Source organism: Furipterus horrens, unplaced genomic scaffold, assembly GCF_987537825.1.
Source record: "Furipterus horrens unplaced genomic scaffold, mFurHor1.1.pri manual_scaffold_6, whole genome shotgun sequence".
In the NCBI taxonomy this organism is placed as follows: domain Eukaryota; kingdom Metazoa; phylum Chordata; class Mammalia; order Chiroptera; family Furipteridae; genus Furipterus; species Furipterus horrens.
The window spans coordinates 175,625,112-175,640,441 of NW_028327176.1; the positions used below are offsets into that span (position 1 = coordinate 175,625,112).

The window sequence follows — 15,330 nt, forward strand, 5'->3', positions numbered from 1 at the left end:
GAGAATTGGTGTGTAGCTGTCCTGACTTTGTAATGATTTAGGCATTAGAACTGGTCCTGGAATTATCTCACCTGCTGGCCCTTGGATTTAATCTTCAGAAACCATCATGGCTGTTAAATATTTTGAACCTTCTAAAGCAAATAACAGACTTTTCATCCCTTAGAATTTAATATAGTCAACATAGAAAATTCAAAAAAAAGAAAAAAAGGACTTTAAATAGATGCAAGCTGAGCAGCAACTTAAGCTATATTTTCTGAAAGTAATTTTCATTGGCCAATTTTTCCAACAAATTCATTAGTGACAGTTTTATAGACATTCAAATAAAGAACAAGATTTAATTAGAATGCATTCATTTTGTTCACCATTTAATACAGTATCAGAAAAACATTTATTCCATTTACAGATCTGTGTTGAAAGCAGCGAAAATTGGTCTCTTGATTTATCTCTTGGGATCTGAAACTCCTATTTTTGAAAGATTTTAAAGAATATATGTGATTCACAGAGAAGTAGTTGCAGGAGGCATAGAGTAAAAATTCATATCTCTGAGATTAAAAAACCCAGTATGATAATGATTATTGAATCTGTCTCTAAACATTGCTTATGAATTAAGATAGGCTTTAGCATGACTATATTTTCCATTTTAGGTTTGAGTTTCTTTGAAAAATAAAGTTTTGTGAAAGTATGTGTGAGTAAATTATTGCCAGACATTCACAAGCATAGGCAAGAACTGAGGATGGAATTTATTTTGTTGTGTAGGTTACCTGAAAACTTTGCTTTTGTAAATTATAGGTGTTACTGTGTTACTATGTCTGTTTTTGAGAACACCTTGAGCCAGATGCTTTGAGCTGGGTAATTTTCACAAGATAATGTTAACTCTGGTTTACCAAGGCTTCATTCAGTGGCTTCCTCAGTAGCCATCTTTCTAAGCAGCCTTGCCTTTATGAGAAAACAAATTAATTTCTGAATGAACTAGCTGATAGTGTAGGGATCAGTTAGAAGTGACATTTGATTTCTCCAACTGGGAAAATCCTAAGCACTGTATTTTAGACTCCCTAACATTCTTCACTAAATATTTTTAAATTAGTGTCTTAAAACATATTGATTTAAGGGAGATTACACTATGTTTAACAAATTACCCTTTGAAAAACATTGTCTCTTAAAACAGTACTTGGGCTTACCACTTTGCTGTGTCTGTTGTTAACTTCAGAAAGACACGAGACTTAATTTCAGAAGAGCTGCTTTGACTCTCAGTCCCACTATTAATTAGATGTGTAACTTTGTGCAAATTATGTAAGCTATATTAACCCTGTTTGTTTCATTTGAATATGGAGGTGAAACTAATTCTCAGGGTTATTACGATGTCAAATGAAACAATATATGTGAAAGCCCTTTAATGTGAATTGATCTATCAATATAATGAACATGATGATACTGTGCCTCGTTTAAGTGATATTTAATCCAGTTAAGATAATCAGTATTTAGTAGCACTAGCTTTAAATGCTGTCTAGCTACTATGCTTTAAATGGTTTTTGATGAATATTATGGGTATCTTCTCACTGATGCACAGATTTTTGTATTATAGGAATGGTTAGTAATAGCCAACACTTAAATAGTGCTATGTACCCATGCAGCTCTTCACAGTATTAACCCATGTAATTCTCCCAATAAACCTGGGAGACAGGTGCTATTATTACCACCGGTGTAAAATTGGGAAAACAGAGGCACAGAAAGATGAACTTGTTCAAAATTGCAGTCAGTGTTATCATTTAAATTTCCCATACCTTTCATGCAATTCTTAGGAAAGACTTTGGAAAAATCAGTATACCATGATAAAGGATATTGTGAACATTACTTAGGTCCAGGATATAGGGAATGTTGCCTATTTTTGGAAAAATGACACTGCCTGCAGACATGTGGGATGACACAAAACGTGTGTTTTATTCTCATTTCTGTTTTTCTTTTTTAAGTTTTAGTGCATATTACTGGATAGATTAGTGTTGATTTACGAGGGTTACTTCTCTCTCCTGAGCCCAAGGTACAGTAACTGGAAGGTTACCTTATCAGAGAGGTCCCTTCATCTCAGTCCCATGCTATGCATGAAGTAATTGAAAGAAAGGGCCCCAAAACCCTAGCTAAAGAGATATTGCAGAGCTCACACACCCTTTGTCTTTTCTTTTTTTTTTTTAGATTTAGATTTTGTTTGAATTAGATTCGTATACTATACCTAGTCATTTTCAATGTAGGCATTTCCATTCGTTTAAACTAATTTTTCATAAATTTAACCAGTTTTTTTTAACTTTATTTGTATTGTTGACCTTATTACCATGGCTACCATTTCCCCTCGTTTGCCCCCCTCCACCCAACCCTCACTTCCCCCTTCCCTCTGGCCATGACTACCCTGTTGTCTGTGTCTACAGGTTATGCATAAGAGGGAGGTCCCCAAATAGCTGGACTTATTCTCTGGAGGGTGGACCCCTTGTAGTATAAGCTTCCCCCGACTGACTAGGTGAGTGTTCTCGGAACCCATCTGGATCAGAGCACCAGCTGGTGTTGTGAGAGGCTGCGTTCAGCTTCAGGGAACTTTTTTGAAGACTCCTTCAGTGCACTTGCCTAGTTCATGACGGGTGATTTCTGAGTACACCTGCCCACACCACACTGAGTGTTCAGCAGTTTTTGACCAAAAACGCATAGCTCTTGTGCCTGCCCCACCTTCCCTATTCACCGAGTCTCCCCCTGAGTGACTTTAGTGACTTTTTTTGTTTCCCTGATGGAGAAAAGTCCTCAAAGGGAAACATTTTGTCTGTGTGGAAGAAGTGAAACAAAATATGGCAGAAGCACTAAAAGGCATCAAAATGGACAAGTTAAAAAACTATTTTGAGCAGTGGAAAAAAGTCTCAGGTGTTTTGCATCAAATGGAGCATACATTGCAAGTGTTGAAGTTTAAATGTGTAAGACTAAATACACAAATTTCTATGAATAAATTCCAGGTTTTTATGGGTCCCCCCTCATATATAATCAGTTTTACCAAAGGTCTTTTATTTGTCAGGGATGCTGTGAGGAGAAAGATGGTGAATATGACCATACATACTATCTGCTTGTTGAACTTAGAGATGAGAGGGAGAAGAAAAATCAGCAAACAAATCTCAGAGAGGGAGTAACGCTGTGCTCTGAACAGCTCCTCAAGTGAGAGGAGCACAGTGGCCCAAGGGTGGCTGAGAGAAGACACTTGGTGACCACTTGATGATCATAAATTGTTTTCTCCCGGCTGACTTCAGGCCTGTAGAAGCAGGAGGTGTAGGGAGGCAGAGCAGGGAGAGGATAAGTTAAAAAGAACGGATGGGGAGCAGAGTTGGCAGGGCACTGCGCAACGCAAAGACGGTGCATGACGCCGGGTGGTCACAGGGACGAGTAAAATCAAAACTTAATTCAAGTAGCATAACATATACGTCCGTGAATATATCGCTGTATACAGAAGAAGAATATTTGTGATAACTACCATTTTCAAGAAATGTTATTGCATTTTTATTCCACTCGATTTTATAAAAAGGGAAGAACACAATAAATTTATAATGATTTACATTAACGTGGTAAAAGTACTTTATTGTTTGAAAATATATGTGTCAGTTTTATGGCAATTTCTTTACCTAGAATGTCGGATAAATGAGATTACTGCCTACATTTACACAAAGATTTAAAAGCAGTATGAATATTATTTGCAAAAGCATTAGTAGATGAGAAGACAGTAGACCTTGGTTTCTGGTTCTGCATGGTAGCTAGAGCCTGGATTAATAATAATTGAGAAATAACTGATTGCTTTACTTTTCCTCTACCTCTTATTTACCACTTGTCATTATATTATTTGTTTATCTTTGGGTCCAAAACAGAAATGTAAGTATCATTCAGAGACTTCATCTTCCCTGTTCATTGGTACATACTGACTGTTACAGGTACCCCAAAAGATTCACTGAATGAATGCATAAATGAGATAATCACACAAGTATGTAATAACAAACTGTGATAAGTGAAAGTACTTTCAAAACTATAAGTATTCCACACATGCAAGGTGAAGCTATTTATTTGCATTTGAGAAAAAAATACAACCTGTCCGAAGAAAACCTGTTATTTTTTTTGTATTGATGCCTTTCTATCTCTTTAAAAAAATTTTTTTTTTCAATTACAATTGACATTCAATGTTATAATGCATTAGTTTCAGGGGTAGAGCATAGTGGGTAGACATTTATATAATTCGTGAAGTGATACTTCCAATAATTCTAGTAACACCTGACACCATACATAGTTATTACAATATTATTGACTACGTTCTCTATGCTGTACTTTATATCCCTGTGACTATTTCATAATTACCTATCTATAATTCTTAATCTCTTCACCTTTCTTTCTCTGATCCCCTCAACTCCCCCCATCTGGCAACCCTCAGTTTGTTGTTCTCTGTATCAAGGAGTTTGTTTCTGTTTTGTTTGTTTATTTTGTTCTTTAGATTCCACATATAAGTGGAATTATGTGGTATTTGTCTTTCTCTGATTTATTTTACTTAGCATAATGCTCTCCAGGTCTATCCATGTTGTCTCAAATGGTAAGACTTCATTTTTTTTATGGCTGGGTAATATTCTATTGTTTATATGCACCACATCTTCTTCATGTAATTGTCTATTAATGGGGAAAAGGGAACCCTGGCTACCTGTTGGTAGGAATGCAAATTGGTACAGCCACGATGGAAGTTCCTCAAAAATTTTTAAAAAGAACGACTTTATGACTCAACAGTTCCACTTCTAGTTGCTTTCTCTTTAAACATTTACTTGCTAAGTATTTTTCTTCCTTTTTATCCATGGTTTATAATATTGGGTTCTACCTTTATGGTTCTGTAACCCCCGCAAACCCGGTTCAACTACTCTCTAACGGAGATTCTTAGCTAAAGTCAATGAAGGTTTGTGAAATCTGTTGTTGCCTCCTGAGGCCTCATGTACTCCCTAAAAATGTATGCCAAATGTGGTGGACCCTGTACATTTTACTGGAAAGAGTTCACAGAACTTTCATCTGATTCTCAGAGTATATGACCCCCTCCCAAAGTTTAAGAATAATTGCTTTAAAATTGTGTATTTTTGTTTTACTTTGTGTTACTTTATTGGTACTTCTTTTTCTTTGAGATGGTTTTATTTTCCTTTCAATTGTCATGATTCTATTTTGGTATTTTAAAATGTTTACAATTTGCCCCCAGTATGTGGTATTCTCGGATTATTATGCGCCTCTGATCCCAGCCCTTCTCTGTCTCCCTTTTGTCTGGCCAACAGCGTGGGGATGTGCCAACTGCAGGCTTGTCCTCTCCAACCCTTCAGGGACCTTTACTTCTCCGTGCTACCCTAACGACTATCCTAACACCCAGGCTTGCATGTGGACCCTCCGTGCCCCCACCGGCTATATCATTCAGATAACGTTTAATGACTTCGACATTGAAGAAGCTCCCAATTGCATTTATGACTCATTATCCCTTGATAATGGAGAAAGCCAGACTAAATTTTGTGGAGCAACTGCCAAAGGCCTATCATTTAACTCAAGTGCGAATGAGATGCATGTGTCCTTTTCAAGTGACTTTAGCATCCAGAAGAAAGGTTTCAATGCCAGCTACATCCGAGGTATGTAAACCAAAGATGGTGCCAAGCTTCTGCTTTCATTTAACATGTTCTACAATAAACACAGAGCTGTGCTCTTTTATGTGGATGTGAATGATTAGGATTAGAATTTAAAGGCAAGAAGTTTTTAATAGTCTTTGGTTATTCTCATTAGCAATATATAGCTACCAAATCCAAAATCTGGTTACAGTAGAGCTGAATTCTTTTATATTGTTTATATGCAGAACATTTAAAGGCTACTTGGAAGACACTAGATATTCCACAGCTAATAATTAGAATCTGTAATTTTAACATCTCTCCACTGAATGTTTAAAACATTCCTTTTTAGAATTCATTTTATTTTAGGCTTTTAAGATGTTGCCCTTTTAAGGAACTATGCTAGGGGACAAATATAGAAAATTAGCATAAAATTTTAAAAGAGCAATTTCTAACTTAAACTAATAAACAACATAACCTGAAAGTCTCTTGAAGAATGGCAATTGAAGGGAAGAAAATATATGTTAATCAAATATATTTCCCAGATTCTGGTATATTTTAACATTTAAATAATTCTATTCTTTCTAGAACCTGTCTTTGCTTAAAAGAACCCTCAAACTTCAAAACTATGAGATGTAGTTATACATTTTTTTCTCAAGAGCTTCTTAAGTAGATCAAGAAAAGAAACAAAAGAGGCAAATGACTCTCATTATTATAAATTGTGTTTTTGGTGGCAGGGTTATTTACTATTTGTAATTGACATTAGATATATATGTGGTTAATTAAAACACATGCTTTAATTTTTTAAATAATATCTTAGAAATTATAAAGTATTAAAGGAAATTTGAAAATAGAAAAGAAGCAAATTACAATTGCCTATTTACATGTCCCCAGGCACAATCACTAATAAACAATTGATAGACATATTTCCTTCTAGCCTTTTTATTTTAACAACCTATGTACAACACTGAGTTCATATTGCATAAGATCCTTTTGGGTCTAGACCTGTAAACTGCTTTATATTTTAAAAGTACACTAAAATACATAACTCTATTAAATTCCATCATGAATTTTTAACTAGAATGTTTATTTTAAAATGTTTTCACCATAGAACTATTCTTGGTGTATATTAAAATATATTCAAACTAGCATTCATATGAAACCAGTATTAAACAGTATTTTTGAGGAGAGCTCCTTCTCTCTCAAATCAGTTAATAATGTTTCACAATGCCTATTATATTAGCATAGTGCTAAATCTATTGTATTATTTAATAATTTCACCTATGTGCAGAAGAGCTAGGCTAGTGTATTTTCATTTTGAATTTCTTATGCATGTAATAATAGTAATCAATGTTAGTAATCAATACTAGCTATAGATTGACAATGGCACAAGCACTGCCCTAGTGCTTTGTAGTTATTAACGTATCTAATTCTTGTTGAGCACCTGTGTAATAGGTGCCATTGTCCTTCATTTTGCAGATGAAAAGACTATGGTAGAGCAAAGTGGGTAACATGTCCAAGGTCATACAGCACAGTGGAGGAGCTGGGATAGCTCCATCATCTGCCCTTTTAACCTTGAACTCAAGCATAAAGGAAATAAAATATACTCATTTGGATATAAAGGAACTAGAGTTTACCATTCCATTTTTGTTCATTGTTTTACTAGACTCCCTCTCCTCAAAGGAATTGTTCTTGCCTTTGTTCCTGAAATACCCTGTGGTAGGAAACATGAGTAGGATATGGAGTGTCTGAAAGGGAGAAAGGCAATTATTAATAAAAAAGAGAACCACTTGTTATTATATTTAGAAATTATTTGAAAGTAACATATTTTCAAAAATCTTAACTAGAGCTTTCCTGAAACTGGTAGTCTTAAATTATGGTGGTTTTTTTTTTTTTTTTTCCAGTTCTGGGATTAAGAAAAATACTTGTTAATAACTTGGCTGACTATACCTCAAAGGTTTAGGTGTGACGTCCAACCATCGTTAGAGTTTAAATGGGTGGGATTTCTTATTGCTGTTATTATAATTGGTATAAGGTAATGAGCTGGTGATAGAGAGTAGATGGCCAATAAGGAGGAGAGATGGGGCAGAAGTCAATTAGTGGAGTGGGGGAGGGTTTGGGTGTTTGAGACATTTTGCATCTTACTGGTCCATAGCTGAGGTTAACATGTTTTATCTATTACTATGTTTTGTTCTAGTTGCTGTGTCCTTACGGAATCAAAAGGTCGTTTTACCCCAGACATTAGATATGTACCAGGTATCTGTTGCAAAAAGTGTCTCTATTCCGGAGCTCAGCGCTTTCACACTCTGTTTTGAAGCAAACAAAATTGGCAAGGAAGACGGTGAATGGATGGCTTTCTCCTACTCAAATGCTTCCTTAACACAATTACTCGGTTTTGGAAAGGCCAAGAGTGGCTACTTTCTAACTATATCTGGCTCACAATGCTTACTAAACAGCGTGTTACCTGTAAAGGATAAAGAAGACATTTTCACAGAAAGCTTTGAGCAGCTTTGCATCGTTTGGAATAATTCTCTGGGCTCTGTTGGTGTAAGTTTCAAAAGAAATTATGAAGCAGTTCCATGTGATTCTACCATCAATAAAGTTATTTCTGGGAATGGGAAATTGTTGTTGGGCTCCAATCAAAATGAAATTGCCTCTCTAAAAGGGGACATTTATAACTTTCGACTTTGGAATTTTTCCATGGATTCCAAAATCCTCTCCAACCTCAGCTGTAATGTGAAAGGGAATGTGGTCGACTGGCAAAATGACTTTTGGAATATCCCAACACTAGCTCTGAAAGCGGAAAGCAACCTAAGCTGTGGTAAGTCTGTGGCATGTCAACTCTTCTTTAAAGCATTGCTCTATGAATGTGTTTGTCAACAAAAATTTATACATACACACATGCATATATAATTACATATATGTATATAATTGCATTATATGTGTGTGTACAATACATGTATGTGTATATGTTTCTGTGTGTGCATATATATATACACAGTGATCCCTCACTTATCGCTGGTATTAGATTCCAGACCCCCCGAGATAGGTGAAAATCCACGAAGTAGGAACCTTGGATTTATTTTAGTATTTACTGTACAGTACTGCAAAATCCAGTGATATAGCGAAAAATCCGCGATAAATAATTAAATATATTTTTAAAAATCCCGCGATACAGTGAGGCCGCGATAAGTGAACCGTGATATAGAGAGGGACTACTGTATATATAGTTGGCATTAGTGGGCTCTTTTAATTTTTAAAATGTTATCTGCTTTGCTACTTATAATAAGCATTTGATTACAAGCCATATTTTTTCAAGCAAAGCTTTGGTCCTACCATTTTTAAGTTTTCTTTATGTCATAAAATATCACACAGTTTACCACTAACAAACAATAGTTATAATTATTATGTCTCAAATATAAATGTTGATACCAGGCTTGAAACAAAAGAAATTGTTATTGTTTTTAATCACATAAGTGATATAGTAAAAAGCTGATCTTTATCATCCTGGAATGAATTTTCCATTGCATTATTTAAATAAACAACCACCACCTAAAAGCAGTTGGTATTAAAGATCACAACTGTCCATTTAAGGAAAATTTTGATAATCAGAAATCATCATTGTTTTCTTTGAACTTTTATTTCTTGATATTTGAAAATGAGCCTTGTCATTTGCTTCAAATACTCTTCTCTTTCTGATTGCTTTTTGAGAGACTTTAAGCGTGACATTGGAAGTAACTAAATGCAAAGTGCTTAGAGAAATATTCTAACAAAAGTATAATAAAATAGACCTCTATCAGATATTCTCCAGTTACACAAGTTAATTTTGGAAGCCCTTGTTTTACTGCAGGACTAATCAAACACAAAAAGTAAAAGTTTCATCATCACTTTTGAATGTTATATGACTAAACCTAAGGTGTCGGTAATATACACTTTTCAGTCACAGAGAGAATTCTCATTAAAGGAGAGAAGCAGGAGCCTAATATTAAAAAGTAATTTGTATGTGACTTTGGAGGGGATCCTATCAGAAATGTGTTCCCAATATTTTGAACAAAGTAGGATCCGTTGTGAAGACCTAAGGCCACCTCTCCAGTCTCTGTGACCTTTGTTTGCCCTTCTGGCCTGGGGAACCCTGTCACCTGCCCTTCTGTGTGGATAACCCGTTTCTCCATGTGGTCATGGCGCTCTTGCAGATGTTGGGAGGCTATTAAGTGATGTCATTTGAGAGCTATTTCCTTGTGGGTTGTTGGAAAGAGGGTAAACCATGACCCTGTCCCAGAAGGAGACTGTGGAACTTTGTGAGAGCTAATGGTGTTCCCCAGCTCCTCTTGGTCTGATTAGCTACAGAACACCTTCAGGGATTCCTGAGAAGTCTTTTACTCAGTGAGGAAATTGAGAAAATCAAGCGTGTGTGTTTGGTGTGGGATGATGAACGGGAGGAGAGGGTAGTGGGGCACTGCCTACATTTGGGGTTGAGGAAGGGGTCTGTTTTCACCATATCCTTGGCAATCATGAAAAGTCATAATATAGGCCATTTTACATTTGTCTTTTTTTGGGACAGTATTTGAGGACTCTGGCAAAAAAAGGGGAGAGAGAGAGAAAAAAAAAGAATTTGGCTAGGTGTATTAGTAATAGCTAATACTTAGTTTATTTTATAGTTTAATTGACTACATATATTATGTTCTAGGTACTGTTTAAAGCACTTTACCCATGATGACTTATTCTCTACAACATAGATCTCACCAAATGGGTTTTATTATTAACCTCATTTTGCAGAAGAGAAGTCTGAGGCCCAAAAAGATTAAGGAATTTAACCAGTGTCACGTCATGACTAAGAGGCCCAGCCAGGAATTGAACCCAGAAAGTTTGGTTTTACAGCCATTCATTCTTTTTTTTTTAAATTATTGTTATATTACAGTTGTCTCATCTTTTTCCCATTGCCCTCCCCTGCCCTGCCCCCTCCTCCATCTTTATTCTTAATCAGTATAAATTCCTGGTTCTTAATCAGTATAAATTCAGAATAAGAAGGACTAGAAAATGGGGCATAGTATCAGAGTAGGTGGGCCAATTCTTACCCAGATGAGAACTATGAAGGCCCAGAAGAGCTGGCCAGAGTACTTTCTGTGGGAAAACGCTAGCTTTTCACGGTATTAAAATGATATTTGTTTTAAACAAGACTAATAAGGTTTCTTTCCTGCAATGCTTCTTAGATGCCTTAATATAATAAAATGTGAGGGGTATAGTGTACAAGAATCCCTAAATTTCTCTCAGAAATCCTGTAGACCAGGGATTGACAAACTGGGAGGGCCTATGGCAGGCCCTTTGTTTTCATAAAGTTTTATTGGAATACAGCCATGCCCACGAGTTGTTTTTTAATTGTTTTTAATAGTGCCTTTAAGATTCCTTTCCCAAGCCTTAAGATTGCCAGAATACATCAGGTACATGCTCATGCAACAAAATCATCTATAAATTTTCAAAATGATTTCATTCAAAGGAGTGGTGCAAGCTTACCTAGTCAGTGATTTGAATTCCTTTAATTTTTATAGTGGTCTTCCTGGCACTCCAAGATGACACTAAACCCCCACATTTCATAGATTCAGATATCCTGGACTAAGTTTCAGGAGTCATAACAGAAGAGGGTGAGGGAGTTTCCTGCTGTTTAATCATCAGCTTTGGGAGTTGAAGAATCAAGTCACTTATTAACTGACAGGAAATACCTGTAACACAGATTATATCTAAGCCTATTAGCTAAGCAAAACTTCAATAAATGAATAAAAGTATGCTCTATTAACATTCTATCCTTTCCTTTTTCTCAGAATGTAGTGGCTTGCTGTTTATGGTACTAGTATTTTCCAAAAACTAATGATCAGTACAGTAACCAACAGGAAAATAGAATTTCATGCCTAACATCCCATTGATCTGACAATGTCTATTAAATATGAACTTTTATTTCAGAATCAACGTGTGATAGAAAATGAATAGATTTTTCTAAAGGTCCGTTGCTAAGTAAATTTTTCTATGAAAATAAGACCGTAGAACAGAACTAACATAACTACATTTAAATGTCCTGTCATTTGTTTTGAATATGAAATATTCTAGCCTTAATAAAATCAATAAATGTTTCAACAATTTTAGAATCTGACTTTTTCATTTTCCTAAACAATTCTAAGCATACTTGAGGAATATACCTTAATTTAGAAGTTTTCAATCATTTCTTAAAAACATGGTTAATTAAATGTCTTTTTCGAAAGAAATGCTTTATTTAGCAGCAGTTCTTTTTTATCATACAGCATCATCCTTTTTCTTAGAACAATTTTAGTAAACATCTTCAGTATTATGGCCTCCATGGATAGACAATTTTCTTTAATTACAGGTGCAGGTATTGGCCTGCGTTATGATTCAAGCTTAGATACTGGCTAGAGTCCATCAATTTTCACAAAGAACAGACGGTGCCTTCTCTACCAGTTTTATTTATTTCACTGCTGACTGCTACTTCCTGAGATGTCATACAGTATAACTCAATGAATAGTCCAAGTTCAAACAAATTACATTTATTTAACTAGCATTAATAAGCACTTCCATTTATTGGCCACTGTGGTTATAGTGATAAGACACAATTTATAAGTCCCCAACTTTGTTGTTATTCTTTTCTAGAAATGTTTGGATTTGTACCAACTTTTGTTTCCATTGCCAAGATTTTGTACTTAATTACTAAGGCGTCATCAACTCTTGGATTCCTACCCTTTCATTTTCAATTATTACAGTTCTGTTCTTCATGGCCTCAAAACTGATTCATTATTGGCTCCTTTCTTTTATCCCTAACAAATTTTTGACCAACATTTTTAGATTACCAAATTATATATAAACAATAAAGATAAAATCACTTTATCCTTACAAAGGACTTTATTATTTGGAGATGCTTAAACTTTTTATGAGCATAAATGGCTCTAAGAAATAATTTTATTTGAAATCTATTTATTTATGGAAAAATTGTAAAATTCAACTTAGTACAGCTGCAAAAAAATACAGGAATTTTTTTTCCCCATTTTAACTCATGCTAAGGGTTCATTGCTATTTATGGTTAATTTGGATTATCCTTAAATAGGGTATGAGGTGAGTTTTTGACTACTGATCAATCATTTTTTACCACAGTTTGGGTAAATAAATAGTGACTTCTTTGAGTAGCATAATTTTAGAAGAACAACAGATAGAAAAGATTTACAACTTCTCATCAACTGCCCATTTTCATTTATTATATTTTTTTCAAAGAAATTTGGCTTTGAATTTCGCAATTAATATTAAGTAAATACCTTTAACCACCTTTGTAATATCTCTAAAAATCAGTGAACCTACATAGGTTACATTCTAAAAGCAATTTCTTGATGAGTAACATATTATCTTTATCCAGGAGGGAGAATCCTCTCACCTTGCTTAACAATCTCCTGGTCTGTAAATCCGTTGGCCTAGGAAGATTGATAGCAACGGTGACCTTAAATGCAGATATCCTGAACATGGAACTGGTTAGAAATTTTACAGATTGCATGCACTTTTTATATCTCATGCATTTATATAATTTGGTGTTTTGTAATGTAAGATTTCACTTATCAGTATAATTTCTCTCTAATGAGACTCGTCCCTTGTAGTTATACTCCCCCCATCATCAAATTGAATATCTGTTGCTATATTGAATCATCATAAAATGGTGTTTATTGAGTATATATAAAGCAATGTCCATTTGCCAAACTTTAAGTGCCTAAGGAGGAACAAATGACAATTTAAATATGGAGAAGTAAATGTTACAATTTCCCAGGGAGAGGTTGTCATGTACTGTAGTTTACACTTGTTACTATACAATGACACTGACAAAATGTTTAAGAAAATTGTCAAATACCTTACTCTGAAAAACATAAACTCTTCCAGTTTTCTTTCCTGATTCCCACCTCTAAGCTCTTTAATATACCCACCATGGAAATGTAGTTAGCCTAGTTAGCCGTAAGCTTCTTTCACACAATAATGCCCCCTTATCTCCCTTTGTCTCCCAGAGATACTGTATCAGTGCCACAAGGGGCCTGGGGAGCCTTTGACTGCCAGCATTGTGTGCAATTTGAAAAGCACAGGAACTCCTTCCAAGGGTCTCCTCTCTTGTCTGTTACACTGGCTGAGATTTCCTTAGTCATTCTGAATTTTGAAGGCTTTTTAGTGTCTAGAAGTTCCTTACTAACATAAAAGTACCTAGAGCAGAAATGAAACCCTGCAAGAAAAGGTCGTAAGTTCAGTGTGATGGGAAAAAAGAATGGGAAGAAAGCTTTCAGGATAAAATTCTACCTCAGTTCTGCCTAAAGCTGACCTCAGCTTCTGCCTCCTCAAATGTTCTTTTTTCAGGGTACTCTTGTCCAAGCTTTTCAATCTTAAAAAAAAAAAAAACACCTCCCTATCTCTGCTTCCTTTCATAGCCAAGCTTCCTTTTTTTGCCTTTGCCTCTCAATCAAACGTGAGTAGTGGAGCGTTCCTTGTTCCCACGCTCCTGAAACTAGTTTCTGTAGAGCTGCTACCAAAATTCCAGTGCAAAGTTAAAGGTCTTCTTAGTCTTTATCATTCTTGACCTTTCTGGTGCACTTGATATTGCCATGCCTTCCACGAAACTTTGCTTTAATTCTCTGAAACCACCTTCTCCAGGAGCTATTTTTTCCTTTCAAATTTGTAACTTTTTAAAAATATCAGAGCATTAAATATAGGAATATCTATGGTAACATCCTTTTCTCTACTCAAATCTGCACTCTAGCCCCAGGGACCCCAGACACAGCCATAGCTTCTGCTGAGTACTGCCTGGCTGGACCTCTTACACAATCGGGTACACCTGCCATGGAGCCGGGAGTCTCATAGGCACTTCAGTTTCCATTACTGGACTTAGTGGCTCGCTCACCTCACCTAAGTTTGCTCTTCTTCCAGGATTTCCTATCTCCTTTTATGAGATTATTCTGGACCAATATCTCAATCTGGGAACCAGAAAAACATCTTCCCTGTTCCAAAAAGTCACTGAACCCTATACATTCTATCTTCAAATCGTCGTCGTCGGCGGCGGCGGCGGCGGCGGCGGCGGCGGCGGCAGCCGTCCGTCTCGAGAGACGATGGTGTAGCTTCTTAAGAGTCTATCTGCACCGCCGAGAATGGCTGTGCAGTCCGACTCGGGAGTGACATGGTATCTGTCTCCTCCCGTGTTGAATCGACATCTTGTGATGACGCTGAAGCTACAGAGCCTGGGCAGGGTAATACGGAGGGTCTGCTGTTGCCCATGCAGCAGACCCCCCCTCTCTTCGCAGCTGAAGGGTCCAAGGGAAAGACGGAGTCGATACAGCTTGGGTTCAGGTGCGCCGCAGGAGTTGCCGGTGTTGACTACAACGTCAAACCGCCTTAGGGACTCCGGCTCCGGATTTTCTGTCGGGGTTTACTCCCTTAGCCTTTCCCCTGAAGAGGTATGCCGCAAGGCAGCGGAGGTTTTTTGGAGTCAAAGTTTTCCTTCTCTGCTATCTTCAAATACCTTGTATCTATCTCTTCCTGGTCACCATCATTTTATTCATGATACCAACTCTGAATCATTAGTATTATTCATGCTTCTTGTATCTCCCCTCTTTTAATTGATCATGGAGCCTCAAAGGCATTTTCAAACTTAAATCTAATTTTCTCACCAAGAAATAATTGTGAGCAG

General features: G+C 36.2%; 1 protein-coding gene across 2 annotated transcripts in view; it reads left to right on the forward strand.

Annotated features, from left to right (window-relative positions):
* The window catches only part of ADGRG6 (adhesion G protein-coupled receptor G6), a 133,443-nt gene that overhangs the window by 55,591 nt on the left and 62,522 nt on the right, over nt 1-15,330 (forward strand). For both annotated transcript variants that reach the window (XM_090279921.1, XM_090279922.1), the window contains exons 2-3: nt 5,310-5,651; nt 7,822-8,445. In XM_090279921.1, coding sequence (XP_090136047.1) covers nt 5,310-5,651; nt 7,822-8,445 — 966 coding nt within the window. The remainder of the gene's footprint in view (nt 1-5,309; nt 5,652-7,821; nt 8,446-15,330) is intronic.